This window comes from Pinus tabuliformis, chromosome 8 (assembly GCF_031772625.1).
Source record: "Pinus tabuliformis cultivar Carrire ecotype Pingquan chromosome 8, CPIR1, whole genome shotgun sequence".
Classification (NCBI taxonomy): Eukaryota; Viridiplantae; Streptophyta; class Pinopsida; order Pinales; family Pinaceae; genus Pinus; species Pinus tabuliformis.
Window position 1 is genome coordinate 1,703,429,560 of NC_142294.1, and position 24,578 is coordinate 1,703,454,137.

A 24,578-nucleotide genomic window follows, 5' to 3' on the forward strand; every position below is an offset into this window, starting at 1 on the left:
AGATTGAATGGTCATGGGATTATCCCAAGGCACCTTAGTTGTCTACTCATGACAAATCAGGAGGGGATTCTTCTGTTGATTAGTCTGTGGCAAGCCATTGGTAGTTATCACAAGAAGAATGAACATTTCCAATCAACAACTATGTCAAGAGTGGGTTATTCTGCCACCAAAATTTGTGAGTTGTGATGGCGTATCTTAGCACGAACATCCACTATGACGGTAAATGGTGATGGTTCACCTTGCAAGCAGATCAATAGTGGTAACAATGGCTCGTTCCCAACAAAGTGCATGCCCACGTAAGGGTTACGGTGATTCGTCGTGGTGGCAAATGTAAACCATAACAATGGCTCTCTTCCACAGTAACATACACTAGCACGAAGATTGTCGTGACCAGCGACAATTGCAAGAAAGTCCAAGTGGGCCATAACTGTTAGTTTATGTATGTTCTATGCTAGAGCAATTTATTTGAATTTTCACAGTTATCTCAATATCTTTTCCTAATTAGCAATCACATCAACATTAAAGTAAACTGCAGCTAGAACATAAATATAAATCGCAGAAGACAAGCCAAGACAAGAGGACACAAGATGTGGCGCTAGCCAGGGACAAACCCTAATGTGGGGAAACCCTTGATCAATTCTTCTTATATGTTCTTCAATAGTTCAGCACAGAGAGAGAGAGAGATAGTTCGTTTACAACAGAAGTCAACACTTTGACTTATCTAGATAAGAGCATAGATCATCTCTAAGCAGATGATACATGAGATCAGTTGAAGACATGCTGCTTCAACAGATTCTCCAACTTGACTCCTTCACCTATCATTGTGTTGCATTTCGTCATCATGCTGCACCTCACCGTGCTACACCATGCTGCACCCATCATCACTATGTTGCATCTCATCATGCTTCATTAATCTTGAATGTACCCACCACTGTACTGCATTATGTGCCACTGTTGCACCATGTTGCCATACTGACCTATGTGTTGGCTGCACCTTGCTTGCTTGTTGTCCCTAGCATGCTTGTTGTCCTTAGCATGCTTGTTGTTGCATGCTAGTTGTCCCTTACATGCTAGTTGTACCAATACATGCTTGTCCCTTGCATGTTGCTCTCCTTCGGAGACACATGCTCCAGCTGAAACCCCAGATAAACACTCCAGTAGTTCCCAGTAGTTCCGGCTATTCCCGACAGTTCAAGCTTCTGCCCTCTGTGTCAGCTTTCTCGACAGTTTCGGCTTGTACCCTCTGAATCAACTTTCCCAGTTGTTCCGGCAATTCCCCACAGTTCCGGTTGTTCCCGGCAGTTCCGACTTCTGCCCTCTGCATCAGCTTTCCCAGCAGTTCCCAACAATTCCAGTTGTTCCATAACACAAATAAATTCATATCTCCATGAATACTTATCAAAATCGGATGATCTTATATCAATCCTACACCTCTCGATGAGAAGGATCCAAGAAAAATATCAGCTTCCATTAATAAGATGACCCACATCGAGTTTGGCCCTAGTTGCTAATTTTAACACTCCCTTTCAACTAGGGAGAACTCCATTCGCTGATCCATATGTCCGACTGTACTACCTCTGCCATCAGTGCCCTGTACTGCTCTGCTCTGCTAAGCTCTGCTTTGCTTTTGCTCTGCACAGTTCTGCTCTGCTTTGCTTTTGCTCTGCACAGTTCTGCTCTGCTTTGCTAAACCATGAAGAAGAAGAATTGATCAAGAATGTCTCATATCATTCTTTACTGACCCAAAGTCAGTTTCATCTGAAGAGAGTGTGTCATATCACTCTCACTGCCCTAAAGTCAGTTTTATTGATCCCAGATCAATATCACAAGAGAGTGTCTCAAACCACTCATACTGATCCCAGATCAGTTTCGTTGATCCCAGATCAATGGAGGTCATCCTAGCATAGGGAGTACAGTAGATACAACGATGCGTCCATCGATAGTACTACTATGGTCCCTAACCCCATTTCCCTGCTCATTGATCACATGAGAGGTACTTCCCATGAGTCCCAGACAGCATGGGTAGGATGCCCTCGACAGGAGAACTAATCATCCTGTCTACAGGAGAACGAATCATCCTATCCCACAGTTGCCATAAGAGAACTAATCATCCCATCCCACAAGAGAACTAGTCATCCTATTTCACAGTTGCCATGGGAGAACTAATCATCCCAGCCCACAAGAGAACTAATCATCCTATTCCACAATTGCCACAGGAGAACTAATCATCCCGGCCCACAAGAGAACTAATCATCGTGTTCCATAGTCGCCACGAGGTATCACAGGGAAAGGTTGAACCTGTCACCCTGTACATAATGCACCACCAGGGGAGGGTGAATCGCCCTGTGGTCGTATGTCGCTCTAGTAAGTACCCCAAGCCCCCCAGAGCTCCCAGAGCTCAGTGCATGCAACATGTAGGACCCTTATACGAAGGCCTCCCAATGTCTCCAAGTTGTTCGGGAAAATCACAGATTTGACCTTTCCCCGGGGCTTTGACAGTGTGTTTGCGACCTGTATATCAGTCTCAATGCGATGGAGCCTCCTCGCTCATCGACTTAGCACAACGCCCCAAAATGGATTCATAGGCTTGTAACAACTATGTATATACTTATGCATCTATATTTGTATACACATACCTTGTTAACACAGGCGTCCTCGATGTAATTGTTACCCACCAATTTGTGGGTGATATCCCCAAGAGAAAAAAATTCTCCATGATAAGCCTCAGCCAGCAGTGCCTTGATGCCTCCTACTAGCTCGTTGTGTCATTTCTCTGCCACCTGAGCCAGCCATGTGGTCCGTCACCCACCTGTATTGATCGTATGTTTGAAGGTGGGCCTCCCGAATCTAAAGGTATGTCTTATCATTTGGTAATTGAGTATTGGGTTTACTTATCATGGATACTTCTGGGTATGGATTGATGGGGGGTTTTGGCAGAAAAAATTGGGCTCAATTTGTGCTCCTGTCCCCTTGATCTCTTTTGTTTGTTACCCTTGGATCTTAGTCCCGTGGGATCTCCTTTATTGATCATTCGGTTCTAGGGTGGTACTACATAGGAAACCCCAACTTTGGGTGTGTGATCCCGCTCCTTTACCCGCACATATTACTCCATTTTCACTCACTATACCCCCATTCATCGTTTCTCCCACCTGGCTCCACATTCCCATTCAGGGTCCACATAGGGCTAGCCTCCCTATCCCCTTTGCCCCCACCTTGGGTCAGGCCTAGAATGATACCCCAGAGGTTGAAGCAACTAAAAAAAGAAGAAAAAGCATAATTGGCCACATTTAATAGGAAATTGTACCACAAAATGCAAAAGATGGTCAGGACAAAAATAATTAGCACATGGGCAAAAGCCGACACATGAGCTGTATCGCATCCATTGCCATAACCCTGGTTCCATAGCCCTAGATAGCCTCCTCTATCATTTAGGAGCTCATGATTGTCCCAACCCCTAAAGGGCAATCAACCGCCCTACCTCAAAAGGGATAATCACTGCTATATTATACACATCATGCTCTTGTCCTTTGAGCCCCGAGCAGTTAATTAAAGAAAATTCATAAAAGGCATATAAAGAAGAGTGGAAAAATCAAAGTCGGACCATCTCATGTACCACGACTGCTCCCTCCTATACATTATATACCCAGGTGTGGGCTTCCCCTTATCTAGCTACCCCTATGTCCCATTATGTGGCCCAGGCTACCCCTCTCATTCCCTATTCCATCTTACCTATTTGTCACTTGCCACCCCCATTAGAAGGGTGTACCTTGGAATATTATCCCCTCTAAGGACTGAAACCACCTAATAAGGTACGTCGCTAAGCCCCTTTGGAGTTTGGAGACACTAGCACATGTCAAAGCCCACTACAAAAGGGCATGCCATTATGAAGTGCCCACTTTGTTATCCATGGTTTGTAAACTTCTTTACCCGATTATTCTAAAGATTAATTAACTGGAAGCCTAGGGGACGCATTGGATCTTATGCGGGATTGCAGGTGATTTCCATTTGGGTTTGGCTTCCTTAATCCTGACCCCCAGAGGTCCACACCGGCACATGTAGGGTGTGCATAGAGAGCCATGGGCCTCCACGGCAGCAAACAACACTCCAAAGATCTTCATGGATGTTCAGAGACTACTAGTGATCCACTTTTGGGAAGATGGTGACATGATTGGTACATTATGCCCAGCAGGCCCCCATAGGAGCCCCACACTCTTGGCAGTTGTCCCAGTACTTGTACAACGTCATGGCAGCATTCATTCCACCACCTGGACCATTGCAGGGGATCTACAAACATCTCTGATTCATGGAGACCCATGGGGTCATTGATGTGCTCTCAGACCCACTGAGAGCACCACAGGTCTACTACTTGGAGAAGAAGGGGCCACCTGTAATATTCCTAATTGGAATTTAACAGCTAATACCAAGCAATGGACTAAGAACAATAAATAAACTTGCACTCATACACAATAATTAAAACACCAAAACATCCAGCAACACAATCTGAGCCATTTTTATTAATTTTATGATAGTAGAGTACATAAAATGAGCTGAAGTTTTGGAACCTAGGCTTGGTATGCAAGTTATGCAAACCACATGTAGTACAACTATGATCTAGAGGAAATACTGGCCAAATTGGTATTGTGCACTACCCAAAAAGTTAATGTTACTACTGTTGGAATGGAACTGAAGATTCTGCCCTGAAGAATGCTTAAATCACCTTGAAATTGCAGCCATGGACTCCTCTCCAAAACCCCAAAAATACCCAGAAAGGGTTTGGTCCAACTCCAATCTAAACTGAACCCACTAAGTAACGCAAATTCCCCAGCTAAGTAGCAATTCGTCCTGCTATAAGAATGAGGATTTTAGGCCCGAATATTGCCCGAAAATTTCTATAAAATTAGTTGGAGACTCCTTTCAATAAACCCACAAAAACCCAGAAAGGGTTTGGGCTGAATCCAATGTGCCCCGGTGACCCCAAGAAATGTGTATGGTTCTAACTAGCTGGAAAAACGCCCTGTAGAAATAATTATGTTGTAGAAGGCCAATCAATTACTGGAAAAATCTCCTCTAATCCCTACAAATCACTCCTCCAAGCCTCTTTATTTATCCTTAGCCTGAACTCTCCAAATCTCCCTGTCAAAATATCTTCGCATTAGCTGTCTAGAAACCCCTAAAATGATAAATTCGGCCCTCCAAAATGCAACACTCTAAGCCTTGCAAATCACCAAGGAAAAAATCGCCCTCCCAATGATTAAATCTCTGCAAATTCTTCAGCCAGAACACAACTATTTGCTAGCTTCTCTCAGCCCCTTCAAATTTCCTTTTGCACCCTAAGAGAAGCACGCTCCAACTGGAAATGGTCTGCAATATATCTCCTAGAGAAGCCCTGAGATGGACTCCTTCTTACTCCCCTAGGGTTACACTCAAGTTCACTAAAGGTAGAGGTGGAATTCCCGCTCGGAAATTCCTTGTGCTAAACAGCACGTTGTCTTGGCTAAGTAGCTCAAGAGAACTAATGTTGAAATTGTAAAATGACTAAAGATCCCCCAAATGAGAGCCTCATCGCTCTATTTATAATTGTTGGCCTCTCTCCCTTGGTGGCCCCCACTTTCCACTAGTTCATCCCCTTTCTTTTTCTCTCTCTTGCTCCACAAGTGTGCATTCCCTTTTTGTCTTTCTTGTGGCCCCCACCTGCCAATGAGCTGCAATCTTGCCTTTTCACCCAAGCTCCTCAAGCCGAAATCATATCTAAAACTCGAACTACAAAATTGTGTTATTCCTAGCACCTCCCCAATAAACTTTGTTAATCTCCTCAAATGAAAAATCAAGATTGGGGATATTACACCACCCCCTTGTCCATCATATTCTAAGGAATTTATTCCTCAATATGGCACTTCAAGATGTTATTGAGCCTTTGGAGGGCCCTACGACATGCATACATCATTATTTGGCCCCTTGTGAGGCTTGTTTTTACATTATGAGCTAGTATGGTGGGCTTGTCATCATTAGGGGTTATTAGTTGCACATTATTTTATCATTAGGGGCCCATAGGCTAATTCGAACTCCTTAGGAGGCTATATATTGATGTTAGATACATTCATTTGGATCATCAATTGACTTGGGATCTCTCAAATCATAGAGAATTTTCACACCTTCTCTTTGGTGGATATTTTTGGAGATGGATTAATTTTGATGTATGGATTTGGGTTATTTCTCGTCTTGGAACTTTATTGAGCGAATGAAATGTTGGTTAGATATACTCTATAATGTTGTAAGTAAATTTTTATGTTATTATTATTGTTGTTGCACACTGCTAAAATTAGGACTAGTTGTTGCATTATCGAAATGTGGAATTGAGCATGTTTTAGCTAATTTAATGTATGGGCCAATGTTATATGAATGAAATGTCCTAGAGATTTATTTATCTCAAGAAGTTTGCATCATTTGCTTTGAAGTATAAATGCTTGAAGGCCACTTTTCTTTTATTTCTCTCAACATTGGACAAAATTGACTTTCTGGGCCTCCTTGATCAAGAAACCAAGTTCTTACTCATCATTATCCTTGACTCCATATCCCCAAGTGAACTAGGCACTGATCCCTCAAAAAGGGTGATCATTTCAACCCTCTTTTAACCATTTTCCCCTTTTTCCCCAAGTCTAGCCCCATTAGGTCACCTAGGGCATCAATTTCCCGGGAATTGACCCAAGGAAAAAATTTGATCTCCTATAGGCTACTACGTTGGTGGGTCCCCTCCCTCTCCTCCAAATTTGAGGCAATTCTAATGGTGGAATCTCCGGGAATCTCAAGCCCTAGCTCTAGGATCGAATTGTGCCTAGGCATCCCCAAGGCTAGACCTCAATAGGATCAATTCAACCTTTTGAAGAAAGTATTCTTGTTTGGTCCTTTCCCCTCACCTTGTCCAGGATAGGAACATCATTGGTTGCTACATTTTGTCCCCGAACCTAGGTTGGGTCCACTTGGCCCAGTGTGGTTCCACTTCTCAATAAAGACTATTTGTTGAGGACCACTTGGCAATCCAAGCTTCCCAAGCATTATAGGGATTGAGAAACTTGTCCATAAGCCTATCCTTTCTCCCTCAACCCTCCAATCCTCACCCTTTATCCCTGGTGGACCAAGTCCCTTGCTTAAAGAGCAAGCAAGCTCCATTCTTCACTCCATCCTTGGGAAAGGGTTTTTAGGGTCACTTCTCACCTATCCATTGACATATACTTTACAAGTGAATCCCTACATTACCGGGACTCCTCCCATCGGTGAAAGTCCGTAAAGAGCAGGGAGACTTAGCTGTGGTGACAGTGAGCTAAGCCTCCATCGTTGTCCTTAACTTAGCAATTGTCCTCTTAGGAACCCCTTTAGGTCTCTTGCTGGTTTGAGCGGTAACATTTCTGGCACCATTGTCGGGGACACGAGACATGTGTTTTGTTCCTCGTACAACATATCGACATATCATTATTGGCGACTCCACTGGAAGAACGAAGCCCTAGATCTTCATTGAACTTTAAGGTCGATGTATGTAAGGTGAAGCAAGCATTTTCTAGGCATCTTTAATTTCACCCTAGCGACTCCTACATATGTTTCATGTATACCTCAAATACGCTATCATTCTTTCATAAATTTCCCGCTTTGGACATTGCTAGCATCCCTAGACATCCTAATCATGTTGAGGGAAGGATGTTACGTGGGATGCCCGTATTTGATGGTGATCCACTGTCCGCAATTAACCACGTAGAAAGATTTTATACACATACTTCAAGAGAGAAGGTTGTCCACCAGGATGTCCTTATGTTGTTATTCTTTAGTTCTCTCTATAGTCATAACTCATGGTTGCAAAATCATGAACCTAGGAGAATCTCATCTATTGAGGAGTTCATTGATGACTTTCGTAGGCATTTTCAAGTATACCCCGCATTGAGCATTCAAGAGGAAGGCTTCATCGAGCATCATCAAGGATTTGAGAATCTAAGTGATGAATGGGAAGATGAGTCCTCCTTGGGTCCACATGATGAAAAGAATGATTTTGAGAACACGTGTTGGGAAGGGTGAGTCTATGGAAAGTGAAATTGAGACCAACCCTACCTTTCTCAAGGATATCACTCCCGATGAATCCTCTTTTGAAAACCTTGAGAGGGATATTCTGTTAAAATTGGCAACTAGGGCCAAACTTCATGTGGGTCATCTTATTAATGGAAGCTGGTATTTTTCTTGGATCCCTCTCATTGAGAGGTGTAGGATTGATCTAAAGATCATCTAATTCCAATAAGTATTCATGGAGATATGAATTTATTTGTGTTATGGGACAATTCATCAAGGTCGGCTAGCAACCAAATAAACCCCACTTGTGCTCAACATTTTAGTATAAATAGAGGTGGTCTTCAAGTCATTTCAACACACTTGGGATCTCTTCCTCTCTACTTGTCTTTGGGGTTTTAGTAGGAGGAGAGATCCTAAGGGGTAACATTGCCCTAATCCAGAGGGCAGAAGCCAGAACTGCCGGGAATAGCCGAAATTGCTGGAACTGTCGGTACTGTCGGGAAAAGCCGGAACTATCGGAACAACCGAGAAAAGCCAGAACTACCGGAAGTGCCGGGAACTGCAGGAACTGCCGGAAAAAGCCGAAACTGCCAGACTACTAGGAATAGCCGAAACTGCCGGAACTGTCAGGAATAGTCGGAACTGTTGGAACTGTCAGAACTACCAAGAATAACCGGAACTGTCAGGACTGTCGGGAACAGCTAGGAAAGCTGACGCAGAGGGCAGAAGCCAGAACTACCGGGAACTGCTGAAACTACCGAGGAAAGCTGGAACTGTCGGAACTGCCGAAACTGGCAGGAATAGCCGGAATTGTCGTAACTGCCGGGAACAGCCGAAATTGCCGAAACTGCCGAAATACCCTGAGCATCTGTCTCCGAAGGAGAGCAACATGCAAGGGACAACTAACTAACATTGGGACAGTTGTATGGTATTTAGCAGCAAATACACCAAGCATGCAATGTTACAGCTAGCATGGACAACAAGCAAGCAAGATGCAGCCAGCACATAGGTCAGTATGGCAACATGGTGTAGCAATGGCACATAATGCAATACAGTGATGGGTACAATCATGATTAATGAAGCATGATGAGATGCAGCATAGTGATGATGGGTGCAGCATGGTGAGGTGCAGCATAATGACGAAATGCAGCACAACGATAGGTGAAGGAGTCACCTTGGAGAATCAGTTGAAGCAGCATGTCTTCAACTGATCTCATGTATCATATTCTTAGAGATGATCTATGCTCTTATCTAGATAAGTCAAAGTGTTGAATTCTGTTGTAAACATACTATCTCTCTCTCTCTGCTGAACTATTGAAGAACATATAAGAAGAATTGATCAAGGGTTTCCCCACATTGGGGTTTGTCCCTGGCTACCACCACATCTTGTGTCCTCTTGTCTTGGCTTGTCTTCTGCGATTTATGTTTATGTTCTATCTGCAATTTACTTTAATGCTGATGTGATTGCTAATCTGGAAAAGATATTGAGCTAACTGTGAAAATTGAAATAAATTGCTCTAAGCATAAAACATACCTAAAATTAACATAATCCCATTAGCCCCTTGGAATATAACATTGAAAATTATTTCCACATTGAAAAGGAGAAATGGGAAATTGTTGGTCCTCAATTTGATTATGCTCCCATTTACGACACCGACAAGGAGGATGAGGATGAGATTGATCTTCCTTTCCCCTCAGGCACTACTTATGATGACATACCCATTGATACCCTTGGGAAGGAGAATCTTCATTTTCCTTTGCATAAAGAGGAGCAGTTGGAAGTGATCAATTTTCCTTTTAGAAGAGACCTAATCTTTGGTACTAAGGACATTGATAGGGCTCCCACTTCTCTTGAGTATGATTCTATGTTCAAATCACTTGAGCCTTTAGATTATGATTTTGGAAAAGCACAACCCATTGAATACAATATTTCATTCTCCCTTTTTCCTATTAGTCATCATCTTGAGTCTTCATCAAGTGATTCCCTCGCCCCTGGTCATATAATCTCAAGTAATTGTGAGCCCTTTTCCCCTCCCGAGTATAGTGTCAAGGAGAAGCCCTTCATTGATTACACTTTTCTCCTTGGACACACCCTCAGGGTTTTGATCATTCCATAGTCCCCCTTCTCCAGTGTAATCATCATGTGCAACCTACTTGTGTTTCTTCATCTCGTCGGCCTCCCTTTCCTACTAATCATAACCCAATGAAGGCCATAAACCATGACGTAAATAATAACGACAAGGGTGGAAGTGATATGCCTGAGGTTTCCATCCATCAAAAGTTTATGATCTTGGTTGTTGACATCTCTATATTTTGGTTGCAAGAGAAGATCTAATGGACTAGATTACATTCTTTTCTTACCTCTTCTCGCATAATCATCCATGTGTGGGCATTATATTTCCCACCTCCCACCCGCAACATCCTCCATGTGTTTGGATTTGTATTCGCTTTGGGATTTGCTGCATGAGTAATCATATAGGCAAGCATCTTTATATTGACTTGATCATATGTTGGTTGCACTGACTTTATGATTACACTTAGTAATATCATTACTATGTGCATGTTAGGGTAGGATGCATTGCAAATAATTTTTGCATTAGAACTAACCGCATGATAGATTAGATCGCATATATATATATATATATAAGAAAAAAGAAAAAACTGCATATTTTATTGGTTTATGGGCTAACATTAAGCATGGGTGATCATGAGGCACCGTGTAAAACATGTTGCCCCGTGGCTTTGATCTTTGACACGTGCAAATAATAGGTCTACAATGACCGAGAGATGGTTGGAGTTCTCGTGACCTCTCGTTCGAGCAGCCTCGCCCACTTCTTCAAGAGATCACGTCCCAATTGGAGCCAGATGTTACCCACCACTTTGTGCGTGATATCCTCAGGAGAAAAAATTCTCCATGATGAGCCTTAGCCAGCAGCCAACAGCGCCTTGATGCCTCCTACTAGCTCGCAATGCCATTTATCTCCCACCTGAGTCAGCAATGTGGTCCCTCGCCCACCTGTATTGATCGTATGTTTGAAGGTGGGCCTCCCGAATATAAAGGTACGTCTTGTCATTTGGTAATTGAGTATTGAGTTTACTTATCATGGATACTCTTGGGTATGGATTGATGGGGGGATTTGGCAAAAAGAGTGGGCCTAGTTTGTGCTCCTGTCCCCTTGATCTCTTTTGGTTGTTACCCTTGGATCTTAGTCCCGTGGGATCTCCTTTATTGACCATTCGATTCTAAGGTGGTACTACTTGGGAAACCCCGACTTTGGGTGCGTAGTCCTGTTCCTTTACCCGCACATATTACTCCCTTTTCACACATTATACCCCCACTCATCTTTTCTCCCACCTGGGTCCACATAGAGCTAGCCTCCCTATCCCCTTTGCCCCCACCTTGGGTCAGGACTAGAATGATGCCTCGGAGGTTGAAGCAACTAAAAAAAGAAGAAAAAGCATAATTGGCCACATTTAACAAGAAATTGTACCACAAAATGCAAAAGATGGTCGAGACAAAAATAATTAGCATGTGGGCAAAAGCTGACACATGAGCTCTACCCCATCCATGGCCATCACCCTAGTTCCATAGGCCCTAGATGAGCCTCCTCTATCATTTAGGAACCCATGATTGTCCCAACCCCTAAAGGGCAATGAACCACCCTACCTCAAAAGGGGTAATCACTGTTATATTATACACATCATGCTCTTGTCCTTTGAGCCCCGAGCAGTTAATTAAAGAAAATTCATAAAAGGCAAAAGGCATATAAAGAAGGGTGGAAAAATCAAGGTCGGGGCACCTCATGTACCACGACTGCTCCCTCCTATACATTATATACCCAAGAATGGGATTCCCCTTATCTAGCTACCCTTATGCCCCATTATGTGGCCCAAGGTTGCCCCTCTCATTCCCTATTCCATCTCACCTATTTGTCACTTGCCACCCCCATTAGAAGGGTGTACCTTGGACATACTATCCCCTCTAAGGGCTGAAACCACCTAATAAGGTACTTGGCTAACCCCCTTTGGAGTTTGGAGACACTAGCACATGCCAAAGCCCACTACGGAAGGGCATGCCATTATGAAGTGCCCACTTTGTTATCCATGGTTTGTAAGCTTCTTTACCCGATTATTATAATGATTGATTGTACTGGAAGCCAAGGGGACGCATTGGACCTTATGCAGGATTGCAGGTGACTTCCATTTGGGTTTGGCTTCCCTATATGGGATCCTGACCCCCAAAGGTCCACATTGGCACATGTAGGGTGTGCATAGAGAGCCATGGGCCTCCACAGCAGTAAACAACACTCCACAGATCTTCATGGATGTTCAGAGACTACTAGTGATCCACTTTTGGGACGATGGTGACATGATTGGTACATTATGCCCAACAGCCCCCAGCCCCACACTCTTGGCAATTGTCCCAACACTTGTACGACATCACGGCAGCGTTCATTCCACCAACTAGACCATTGCAGAGGATCTACATACATCTCCAATTCATATGGAGACCCATGGGGTCATTGATGTGCCCTTAGACCCACTGAGAGCACCACAGGTCTACTACTTGGAGAACAAGGGGCCACCCCCTTGTCCATCATATTCTGAGGAATTTATTCCTCAATATGGCACTTCAAGATGTTATTGAGCCTTTGGAGGGCCCTACGACATGCATACATCAGTATTTGGCCCCTTGTGAGGCTTGTTTTTACATTATGAGCTAATATGGTGGGCTTGCCACCATTAGGGGTTATTATTTACGCATTATTTTATCATTAGGGGGGCCGTAGGCTAATTCGAACTCCTTAGGAGGCTATATATTGATGTTAGATACATTCATTTGGATCATCACTTGACTTGGGATCTCTCAAATCATAGAGAATTTCGCACTTTTTCCTTTGTGGATATTTTTGGAGATGGATGACTTTTGATGTATGGATTTGGGCTATTTTTCTTGCCTTGGAGCTTTAATGAGAAAACGAAATGTTGGTTGGATATACTCTATAACGTTGTAAGTAAATTTTGATGCTATTATTCTTGTTGCTGCATACTGCTAAAATTAGGGCTAGTTGTTGCATTATCAAAATGTGGAATTGAGCATGTTTTAGCTAATTTAATGTATGGACCAATGTTATATGAATGAAATGTCCTAGAGATTTATTTATCTCGAGAAGCTTGCATCATTTTCTTTGAAGTATAAATGCTTGAAGGCCACTTTTCTTTTCTTTCTCTCAACATTGGATGAAGTTGACTTTCTGGGCCTCTTTGATCAAAAAACCAAGTTTACTCATCATTATCCTTGACTCCATATCCCCAAGTGAACTAGGCACCGATCCCTTAAAAAGGGTGATCATTTCAACCTCTTTTAACCATTTCCCCTTTTTCCCTGAGTCTAGCCCCATTAGGTCACCTAGGGCATCAATTTCCCAGGAATTGACCCAAGGAAAAAATTCGATCTCCTATAGTCTACTGTGCTGGTGGGTCCCCTCCATCTCCTCCAAATTTAAGGCAATTCTAACGATGGAATCTCCAGGAATCTCAAGCCCTAGCTCTAGGATCGAATTGTGCCTAGGCATGCCCAAGGCTAGACCTCAATAGGATCAATTCAACCTTTTGAAAAAAGTATTCTTGTTTGGTCCTTGCCCCTCACCTTGTCCAGGATAGGAACATCATTGGTTGCTACATTCTGTCCCCGAACATGTGTTGGGTCCACTTGGCCCAGTGTGGTCCCACTTCTCAATAAAGACTATTCGTCGAGGACCACTTGAGAATCCAAGTTTCCCAAGGATTATAAGGATTGATAAACTTGTCCATAAGCTATCCTTTCTCCCTCAACCCTCCAATCCTCACCCCTTATCCCTGGTGGACCAAGTCCCTTGCTTAAAGAGCAAGCAAGCTCCATTCTTCACTCCATCCTTGGGAAAGGATTTTTAGGGTGACTTCTCACTTATCCATTGACATATACTTTACAAGTGAATCCCTACATTACCAGGACTCCTCCCATCAGTGAAAGTCCGTAAAGAATAGGAAGACTTAGCTGTGGTGACAGTGGGCTAAGCCTCCACCGTTGTCCTTAACCTAGCAATTGTCCTCTTAGGAACCCCTTTAGGTCCCCTGCTGGTTTGAGTTCTAACAGTAACCATTATTCATTAATAAGAGAGGTTCTTGTGCCAGTCTTTGTCATGTTTTGGTTAAGATCTTTGTAAATCTTCTTAATGCCTTCACGGCTTCACAGTGTACATTATTCACTCAATCATAACATAACACATTCATGTATTTCATAAGCACACCATTTCAACGCAAGAATGTAATATTATCCTACTTATTATGTATAGACATTGCATATTATACCATTCAAAATCTTAATGACAAAATGTCCTAATATGTTTGCAAAGAGTCCCACTCGTGTTCTACCACACCATGTTAAGATAAAAAATGCAAAAGACATTTAATTCATTTACACATACCATTTCAATCCATGAATGCAAACATATATTCATGGGCATTGCAAATACATAAGAGCATTTATCTTGTAATGTTTGGGCAACTGAGTTTGGGACTATGACTCTCCACCCAACCATAGACAATTACAGCCAAGCTTACTTGCAACTGTCACCCCGGAGCCGGATTCCAGAGACTGAGGGGTTTGCTCAAGGACTAAAACACCAACTATCAGCTAGTACAAGGACTCCAGAGGACCTCTTTCCTCAATCCCACTAGTTTCTTGCTGTAGTCAGCAATGCACAAAGAATCAAGAGGTTTACCAACTCTGCCCTCAAGATTTGTACCAAGGATTCACCTCCTTCCCAGGAAGTCCAAAATCCACTGCAATACCAAAGCATAAACGTAGAAATCTTCAAGAATGACCTTTGTAGACATTAACTCAAGATTGGTCACTTCCCAAGCTCTTAAGGGCTCCAGGGACTACTATCTCAACCCACAGGCTCCAAAGAATCCAAGTTGTTCTAGGGCTCCAGAGATTCTATCCCAAGCCACAACCTCTAGGGAATCCCAAGATGCTACAAGGCTCCAAAGATTTCTATCTCAACCCACAACCTCTAAGGAACCCAAGCTGTTACAAGGCTCCAGGGGATTCTATCTCAACCCACGTCCTGCAGGGAATCCAAGTTGTTACAGGGCTCCAGATACTAATATCTCAACCCACGTCCTCCAGGGAATCCAAGTTGTTACAGGGCTCCAGATACTAATATCTCAACCCACGTCCTCCAGGGAATCCAAGTTGTTACAGGGCTCCAGATACTAATATCTCAACCCACAGCGTCCTAGGAACCAGAGAACCAATTCCCTTCACTTCACTTCTCTTCTCTTCTCTTCAGTGATTCCTTGCTTTGCTCTTTCCTCTCCTTTGCTCGGCTCCCCAGCTGAATGTTGCTCAAATGGTTGTCTTCTTCTATCCACAAATAAGAGAATGACCGACTCCTAAGTGATTGAGGAAACGATAACATCCTCCCCCATGAGCCCCTTTTTTCCTCTGATATGGCCTAAATATGTTTCCCAAATATCTTTGAGGGTGAAATAAATAACAACAAAAATAATCCTTGCAATATTCCTCCATAGACTGACAAGTGCTTAGCAAGATAAATTTAAAGAAAGTAAACGAAATGAAACCGTAATTTCTTCCTCATCCTTGCTGCCTTGCAAAGGTGTCCAGTCCCATAAATTTTCCATTCCTTTCTTCCTTGTTGTGGTTCACAAGCGCATGGTCTGTGCACTTTTCTTTGTAGCCCATTTTAATTCAGGAACCAGTCCATTAAGAACATGCACCAACCAGCCTTCAATGGCTGTCCCAAACAGTCCATATTTCCTGCATAAGGAAACCTTTCTTATCCCAAGCAAGCCACCTTCTCAGCTCTAGAATCTGTGTCCCCTAGACTCAACCCATTTTGATATATTTTTGCAAAACATTCACATTGCATTTTTATGAGGAAACCTGGGTTGGGGCTGTCACAACTTACTCGGATATATGTCTCGTACTCAATGTCTAAAGGAAGCTCAAGTTACAAACCCCTAGGATTTGGTGGCAACTTCTGCAACTAAGGCTTCTACTCCCAAATATGGGCTAATACGAGATGTGATTAAACAGTTGTATAATATTCCAGAGCTCATACAAATAACTGATTTCGTTGAAGGGGATCCATCATGCAATGAACGGAATGTAATCATTATCTTGGCATTCCTTTCTCCCGGGCTTCTTGAAGGAAAACCAATGTTTGGTAATCTGTCATGTACTTTACAAAACAGGATGGGTTCTGGCAATTCTGAAAAGACAGTGCCAGCTGGACCTACTGAATAAAAGCATTGCAGATCTGAAGAACAAATGGCAGCATTCATTCAAAAACAGCATTATCTAAGAAATAAGTTGGGTCAAAGTGAAGCAACAAAACAATTGTCTTGTACGGAAGCCCAAGAAAAGGCAGTTATTTTGATTCAATCATGGCATAGAGCTTTGACTCAAAGACGACAATTCCTCAAGATCAAAGCAGCTGCTATACATATACAAAGTGCTGCAAGAACTTGGCTCTCAGCCAAGAAACTTCAAGACTCTTTTGCATTCTCTGCAATTCAGGAAAGGAAAGCTTGGCACCTCAAGGAAAATGGATTTTTGAGCACATGCTCCAGAGTTGAAGATGTGAGGCAAGAAAAGGTTTCCACTGTTATTCAATCTCATTACAGGGGTCTAACTGCAAGAAGATAGTTTCGGAAAAGTAAAGCAGCCTTTCATTCTTTCGAAGTATTATAAGGTCTTCGATTGCAGCTACTTGGCAGAAACAAAATGGGCATCATTTCAACATATTTTGTTAAAACAATGAAAGCATTGAGACAAGTACAAGCTCTCTTGACACAATGAATATCATTTAGTCACGAGCTGCAGAAATAGTAATTCAGAGTCATGTATGAGGATGGTTGCAAAGGTCTAGATATGTTTTGTTCGTTAGTAACATTTAGATACAGGCAGCTTTTAGAGGCTAGAAGGAGAGGCAAAGATACAAGATGGAGCTTAGGATGGTAGTTTGGGTCCAAGCTATCTTTTGTGGGCTTCGAGTGCGACAAAATTTATTACAGAATGATGCGGTAGGGTGCGCATATCTGCAGATGTTCAACTGTCATCCAAATCTGGACCACAAAAAAAGGCTATTGAAGCTGCAATAACTATTCAGAGATTTTACCGTACTTATGCAACTCATTCATTTCCCTTCAGGAGACAAGAGAACAAATTATCAAGGCACCAGACAATATGGTCACACAAGTGTTTACTAATGTTCACCAAGTCTCCGGGACGGGGAGACGGGGGTGCAGGGAGACGCACAAGGGGGACGTGTGGGAGTACCCTCAAATTTTAGGGAAATTTAGGGGGGTCGGGAGACGTACATATATAGGGAAATATAAGGAAATATATATATATTTCAAATTCATATTCAATAATGAAAGCATAAATAGAATGATACATACATAATTGAATTAAATAATGAAATACATTGATCCATACTCATCATCCTTACTAATACATACATGATTCATCCATAAACCATGAGATTCAATAATGAAATACTCTGATCCATATTCAGTATTCATTATTCACCATTCTCGAATCTACATTGATTTAAAAATTAAATTCATCATTCATCATTCTAGATTCTAAATTGATTTAAAATTAAAATTCATCATTTATCATTCTAGAATCTAATTAGTACTAAGCAAAATAGACTATAATAGATACTGAAATCGAAAGACTGGAATAGTAAATCGATATAACTAAAACTCAAAAACAATGGAGTGATGAGTCTAAAAGTCACTCTAAAGTACACAGAGGGCTTGGTGCTCTTGATTAAATACTAATTCCATAGCCTTGTATATGACAAAATGCAATGGAAATATTGCACTCCATCGAATCCCAAATTCCTGAAAAATTGATCTAAAGACTAGAATAGTAAATTGATAGAATTAAAACTCAAAAACAATGGAGTGATGAGTCTAAAAGTCACTCTAAAGTACACAGAGGGCTTGGTGCTCTTGATTAAATACCAATTCCATACCCTTGTACATGACAAAATGCAATGGAAACATTGCACTCCATCGAATCCTAAATTCCTGAAAAACTTTTAAGTCTGCTGGATTTTGAGTGAAATCTAAAATTCTACTTTCTCCATATGAAATTCAATGAGATCAGAACCACTCTCAAACATCCTGAGTCATTTCATGGTAATGTTAAAAATTTAAGTAAAATGATGAAAATGAAAGATAAAGGAGAATGTCACTTTTACTTTAAGAATTTAACATTACTATGAATAGCATAGCATTAGTATGGTCAAATACTACGTTTCCCTGTCATAAATCATTGTTTACAAGCAAATTTAAGGGGGGACGCATAGCCCATTTTGAGGGGGGACGCCTGGGGGAGTTGCGTCCCCCACACTGGGGAAACATCCCCCCGCTATGTCTCCCCGCGTCTCCCCAAAAGGGGGACGTGGGGAAACGTTTCCCCAGACATCCCCCCATCCCGGGTGCGTGGGGTAAGAGGGGTGCGTGCACCCGACCTGGGGGACGCGTCCCCGTGGAACACTGTGTTCAGCATGTGAATCATGATTTGTAATCTGATGTTTCAAATTCACAGAAAGCATGCCTGGAACACATTCTTAATAAATACATTGGATTTGTTGTATAAAGGCGATATTTTCATAAAGTAAAGACAGCAGGAAAATATGGACAGTCTGTGGAATTTATTACAAGCTCACTGCCACCAAGAGGGGAATCAACTTCCTACAACCTTTTGCTAAAGTCATTGAAGGCTACTACAATGTCGAGAGGAGAAACTTCAGCTGACATAGAACTTCCTTCAACAGTAACACACGGCTATAGTTTTAGCCCAAAACTCACCTATGAGTTGGAAAGTATAAGCACAAACTATTGCGTGATGACATCATCAATCAGCAATATGATTTTGGGCTACAGAAAGAAAGAAAAAAAAAGGCAACACTAGAAGTTTTCTACAATGTTGCAAACATCAACGAGGGTCCGAAAAACCAAAAAAATGTAAAAATCGCAAGAATATCAATTAAAATCGGCAAAAATTAAGATACCAACAAAATATTGATAAAAATCGGCAAAAATCATCTAGCCCAAAAAATCACGAAATTGAGATAAAATTGTGATAAAATTGGGATGATTACAACATTGGTTTTTTACTCTTGGAGGTTGATGGGAAATTATGCGACAGCCAGATATGCCATTGCTTGAGGACAAGCAATGACAGGAAGGGGGGCACTGTAATGTTCCCTATTAATTGATTGCCTACAAAAGGACAAAATAGCCTATCCGACCTTGTAGGCTATAATCTTGATAGAGGGGTAAAAGCCTTAGTTCAACACCTATTACTTGGTCATGAAATCTTTTCCCATATCATTCAATTTAGGTTTTAATGATTTCAACTAGATCAGTGACCCTAATGATCAAAAACCTACTGCAAATTATGTTTCGACCTTAGTTTTTTGAAGAACTGGACTACTCTTTCCCCTGGGCATATTTTGATCGGGCATCTCTTTCCCCTGGGCATATTTTGATAGGGCGCCTATGGTGGCGGTGTTATATTATACCTAACAGAAAACCATTCTTTTAAGCTTCAGAGTGGGTTGGGCAGGGGTTCAAATAATTATGTTGAATTGCTTAGTCTAAAACTCTTGATCTTGTTTGCCATAGAAAAGGGTTGCAGGAGGATCCAGATTTTTGGCAACTCTTTGGTTGTAATTAATTGGTTCAATGAGATTACCAGATGTCAAAAGGACACACTGATACCAATTCTAGAAGAAGTTTTAAGGTTGAAGCATGTTTTTTATCAGATTTCGTGTTGTCACGTCTACAGGGAAAGGAACTCTATTGCAGATGCTCTTTCCAAAGCTGTCACAGAACAAAATATGGGGACTTGAAAGATCCGGGAGCAGTTAGAAGACGCTACATATGAGTACTATCACAGACCTTTTATAGAAGGCCTGCAGTTGGAGGATCAAATTGCCTACTTACTCTCAGTTTTGATTATTGTTTTATGGTTCCAAGACCTCAATACTGGATGGAGGATGGATCAAATTGCCTACTTACTCTCAGTTTTGATTATTGTTTTATGGTTCCAAGACCTCAATACTGGATGGAGGGTGATCTTTTTTGATTATGTATTTATCTAATGGCGTATTATCTGACAGGTCATGATATGGGTTTCAAAGCCCAATTTTGTTTTTTTACGACAGACTATTCCCCTAAAACAATTTTTGGGCATGCACAATGTGATGTAAAAATACAATTTTCACTTTATTAATGAAAATTACGATGTTTCTTCAGAACAGAAAAAAATTTCAACCTTAGTTCAAGACCTATTACTTGGTCATGAAAGAAGCACAATGCCCTTCCTCTTTCATCAATGAAAACAAAATATCATGCAATGATTCACGCAAGTCAAAAATCACTTTAGCTTAGGCAAATCCTCTGGGTTAGATTTCCAATAACAACATCTAACCACTAGATAGTTTGACAGTTGAAGTGTCATTTAGCTTGCTTAGAATCCAATTCAACGTCAACACCACAAACACATTGAGCTAAACATGCACTTTACTCAAAAGCTTCTTCAATATCGAGTCCTTGAAATGCTTTATTGATAAACAAGAAGCCAAGTTCTTAAAGCTTTAGTCTTTGTTAAAAGTTCAAGAAGTTGCCGTTAACAAGGAATAGGCTCGAATGCCTCCTTCGTCTTTTTGTCACTTTTGTAAATCCTTCAAATTTATCCCAAGTTGTTCTCAAGGGGAGATGTAAGAATATTTCGACACTAGGAGCTAGTTTGAATTTAGCTTTGGTCTAACGTGATTTTATGTTTATTGTTCTTTTAGTGTGTTTCTTTAATCTGCTTTTGTACTAAAGACTCACCTTTTTTGGACCTTGAACAACTTCCCTAAGCCTTCCAACAGGCTTCTTGCTGCTCATTTCCATAGGCCTGCATAAGTAATAACAAAATATTAGGTCCAACAGGTGTTTTAGATGTGGAATGCAATTTTAAATAAAGATAAGAACTGACCTGTTTTTGTTAGCTCTTGAGGGTTTGGCATCATGCTTGAATTTAGAAAAGGTTGATTCTCGACCATCAGAGCGCACTTTCTGAAGCTCTTCAAATGGAATGTCTGCAAGATGCTCTTGTAACTCCTAAAAATTAAATGAAAGTGCCATTAAAAATCACACGAAAATACTATCGATGAACTTAATATTACTAGAAGATTAAGGAATGTTTGAAAAGTGTGTATTAGCATAGCAATCTGATTGACCCATGTAAAGTGGACACAAGACAAACGATTTACCTCTTCTTCCGAATCAAAATCTTGATTTTCTTCATCTGAAAGGTTATTTCTATTCTCTTCTTCTGAATTAGCATCTTCACTATCTTTGTCCGAAGCTAATTGTCGAGCTTCGTCATCATCCTTCATTCTCGATGTATGGTCATGTCCCATCAACTTCATATTTCTTTTTTTCATTGCTTTAAATTTCTACCTATTACCTATAAATGAACAAAAACATATAAATTTAATATCTAAAGTCAATTATATCTTTTAGTTGTGACAAGTGATAGAGATTACCTATGCTATGAATGAAAAATACACACATCAACCATTCTGACCAATTTGGTATATAATACTGTAAACAAATAGAGTTCTATCATTTTTTTCCTTTATCCATATTCTTTACAATATAAATTTTATTTTGCTAAATGCATATCATATTCCATTGATGCACAGAATGGAGTACATCAATGGGCCATGGCATGGACATTTGGATAACCGCCCCCAACATAGTCGAGGAAAGCCAAGATATCCGCTTTGGGCACTAATTATGACTGTTATAGTTTTCTAAACATAGTTTACTTATCTAAAATAATTTGAACTCTATTTGCCACTTTGTTTCAACGCTTTTGAGGAGATTGAATTGTCTTGGTTTAAAAAGATCTAGGCATTTTCGCCCTTGTTTTAAACCACTGGACATTTCCCTTTATTTCTTGCATCGTGAAAATTTGGAGTCTCTCTCTTATTTGTTTTTTTTTTCTCCTGCCACACATCCTAGTATGCACATGAAATGCTCCGAAAACTGAGGGCACATGAGAGAAAAAGCACACAAGTTTTCAACTATACATACATTGTACATAAATTGATATTATACAGTACAAAGCTGTGCCAAATTAGGCAATAAGATAAGATGCTCATGCAGTTGACAAATATATATCTTGGATTAGAATACAAAGAATCGTCGTCAAAACTAGGCCCATGTCACACCATCTCCTCCCTGCTAAAATAATATTATCTCCAGTTTATGTTGCAGATTTAGAAAGGTATTCTCAAAGAGGGACTCAGAGGACCTCTATCGTACTTCAGATATGCAAGTAATTTGACTCAACACCAGAAGCAAAAAACCAGTAATAGAACCCGGCACCCATTCATGGTTTTTGCAGTCAATTATACATACACTGCCAGGTTTTCCCGCCAACTGACAAGTTCAGTCTTCAAAGTTAAAATAATTCAATAGAGAGAATAATGGCAAGCCAAAAGATTTGAAAGAGGATTTTCCTACCTCAATATCAGGGTTTTTGTCCGTGGTGTAGCCTAATCTCAACAGTAGGGTCAATCATTCATAGTTTTGCCAGCAATGGTAGACCCCTGTTTGAGCTCTAATTGTACCTCCTTCGGTTACAAATCGATGCGATAGATCACCGAGAGAGATTTCGATTGCAGAGTTTTTTATGGCAGGAGGGGAAGAGGAAAAAGGCAGGCGCGATGAGCAGGTAGTTTTTCGTTCTTCCTCTGCAAGGGCTTTAAATGATAGTGGGTGTTCGATCGCAGGGTTGAACTTCAAGCTTAACCTGATGCCGAAGAAGATCATGAACAATTTCACAAACTTCCCTTGAAATTTGATTAAAATTCATCTGAGGTTGGTCTGGAATCACATGTTAGTCTGGAGTCACATGAAGTTCAAGAACGTTGTTAATACAAAATGTTAAAAAAAAAAACAAAAAAACCCTAAAACCTACCCCTTTTTTTTCCAGAGTGGCCTGGACTAATGGAGATGCTGTCTCTCAGTGTCAAGTTGTGACCACAAGGAGAGACTGAGACGCGTTCCCTTGAAATCTGAATTAAATTCATCCAATGTAGGTCTGGAATCATATGAAGTGCAAAAACGTTCGTAATAAAAAATTTAAAAAACAATAGCAACCGTAAAACCTACCCGTTTTTTTTCAGGGTGGCTTTGTCTAATGGGATGCTGTCTGTGAGTGTCAAAACTGTGACCGCAAGGAGAAACTGATATGCGTTTAAGTTCACTTTACGGGATGCCGAAAATCGTGCTAGGAGAAGCCAAGCAACACGGTGGGAATAAACATAGATTTGTTGTTATAATTAATTGACATAGAACACGATTTGCTTTTTTAAACATATTTTTCATTTCTATTTTTCTAAATTCGTTTAACTTTAATTTCACTATTTTGATATCTAAATATTTATGGGTTGTTTACAGTGGAGGATTGCCATGATGGTTTGGGTAAAAAAATTTCTTAGTAGTAGCAGTGTTTGAGTCATGTTTTTATAATGGAAAGAGATTTAACACCATCAAAAATTTATGAAACTCTCGAAATCTTGAAGTTTGATAACTGCCTACGGGCCTTTGGATTGACGATGAATGGGTGTACTGTTAAAACACTCCTTGCGATAGGTCACTGGCTCAAAATCCCCTGTGATTACTTACTTACCCAAGAAAAAAATTAATAACTATAACCTAAATTTACAAAAATTATATATAAATTTTATCCCCAAAATTTTAATTGTTAATTATTTTTGGTAAAATTTTAAAGTACTCCATACAAACCATCAAAAAACATCCTCCTTCTGCTATGTTCCTGCCACCATAAATGTTAATCGATACTTAAATATAATATATTTTATATGGTTAAAATTAAAAATCAAAATCAAAAATTAAATATATTATAAATTTATTGTTATTAAACTAAATGGTTGGTAAATGTGAAGATCATCAAAATTTATTTTATAATATATTTTATATTGGAGAAATTTTTAAAAAATTATAGAAATTAAATCAATTATATTTTTTAATTAAAAAAATTGTGAATTAAATATATATGCATTTTAAAAGAAATATAACAAAATTTTTAATTTGTAAATAGGTTATTATATTATTATGGCTTATTAATATTATATGTTCCTGAACATAACAATAATCGGGGGAGAGATGGCTAGGGTTTCCGGATGCCTGAACGTCGCCGCCACGCTGCAAGGAAAGGATGGAGGTGTGCTAGCAGATAGCCCCCTCAGGAAAGCGGATAGAGGGATGCCAAAATCGAATACACGGAGCAGGATTTGGCATTACGGAGGGCCGAATAGCAAAACTCTCGTGGCCAATCGGTCCCTTGTGGCAGGTCGGCCTTCATACAGGTCACGGACGCAGACTCAGGGTTTATCTCATAGTGTGCCGTCAGA

General features: G+C 40.7%; 1 protein-coding gene across 9 annotated transcripts in view; it reads right to left on the reverse strand.

The window, feature by feature from the left end:
- The window catches only part of LOC149242807 (rRNA biogenesis RRP36-like protein), an 80,145-nt gene extending 56,676 nt beyond the window's left edge, over positions 1 to 23,469 (reverse strand). For 3 of the 9 annotated variants that reach the window (XM_089374359.1, XM_089374357.1, XM_089374351.1), the window contains exons 1-6: positions 23,314 to 23,469; positions 23,120 to 23,216; positions 22,663 to 23,025; positions 21,402 to 21,598; positions 21,125 to 21,249; positions 20,977 to 21,043 (exon numbers count right to left, since the gene is read on the reverse strand). In XM_089374359.1, coding sequence (XP_089230485.1) covers positions 20,977 to 21,043; positions 21,125 to 21,249; positions 21,402 to 21,575 — 366 coding nt within the window. In that variant the 5' untranslated portion in view covers positions 21,576 to 21,598; positions 22,663 to 23,025; positions 23,120 to 23,216; positions 23,314 to 23,469. Of the gene's footprint in view, positions 1 to 20,976; positions 21,044 to 21,124; positions 21,250 to 21,401; positions 21,600 to 22,662; positions 23,044 to 23,119; positions 23,217 to 23,313 lie in introns of all 9 variants that reach the window. The other 6 variants (XM_089374355.1, XM_089374352.1, XM_089374358.1 and 3 more) reach the window with 6 other exon arrangements.
- Between the last annotated feature and the right edge of the window lie 1,109 nt (positions 23,470 to 24,578).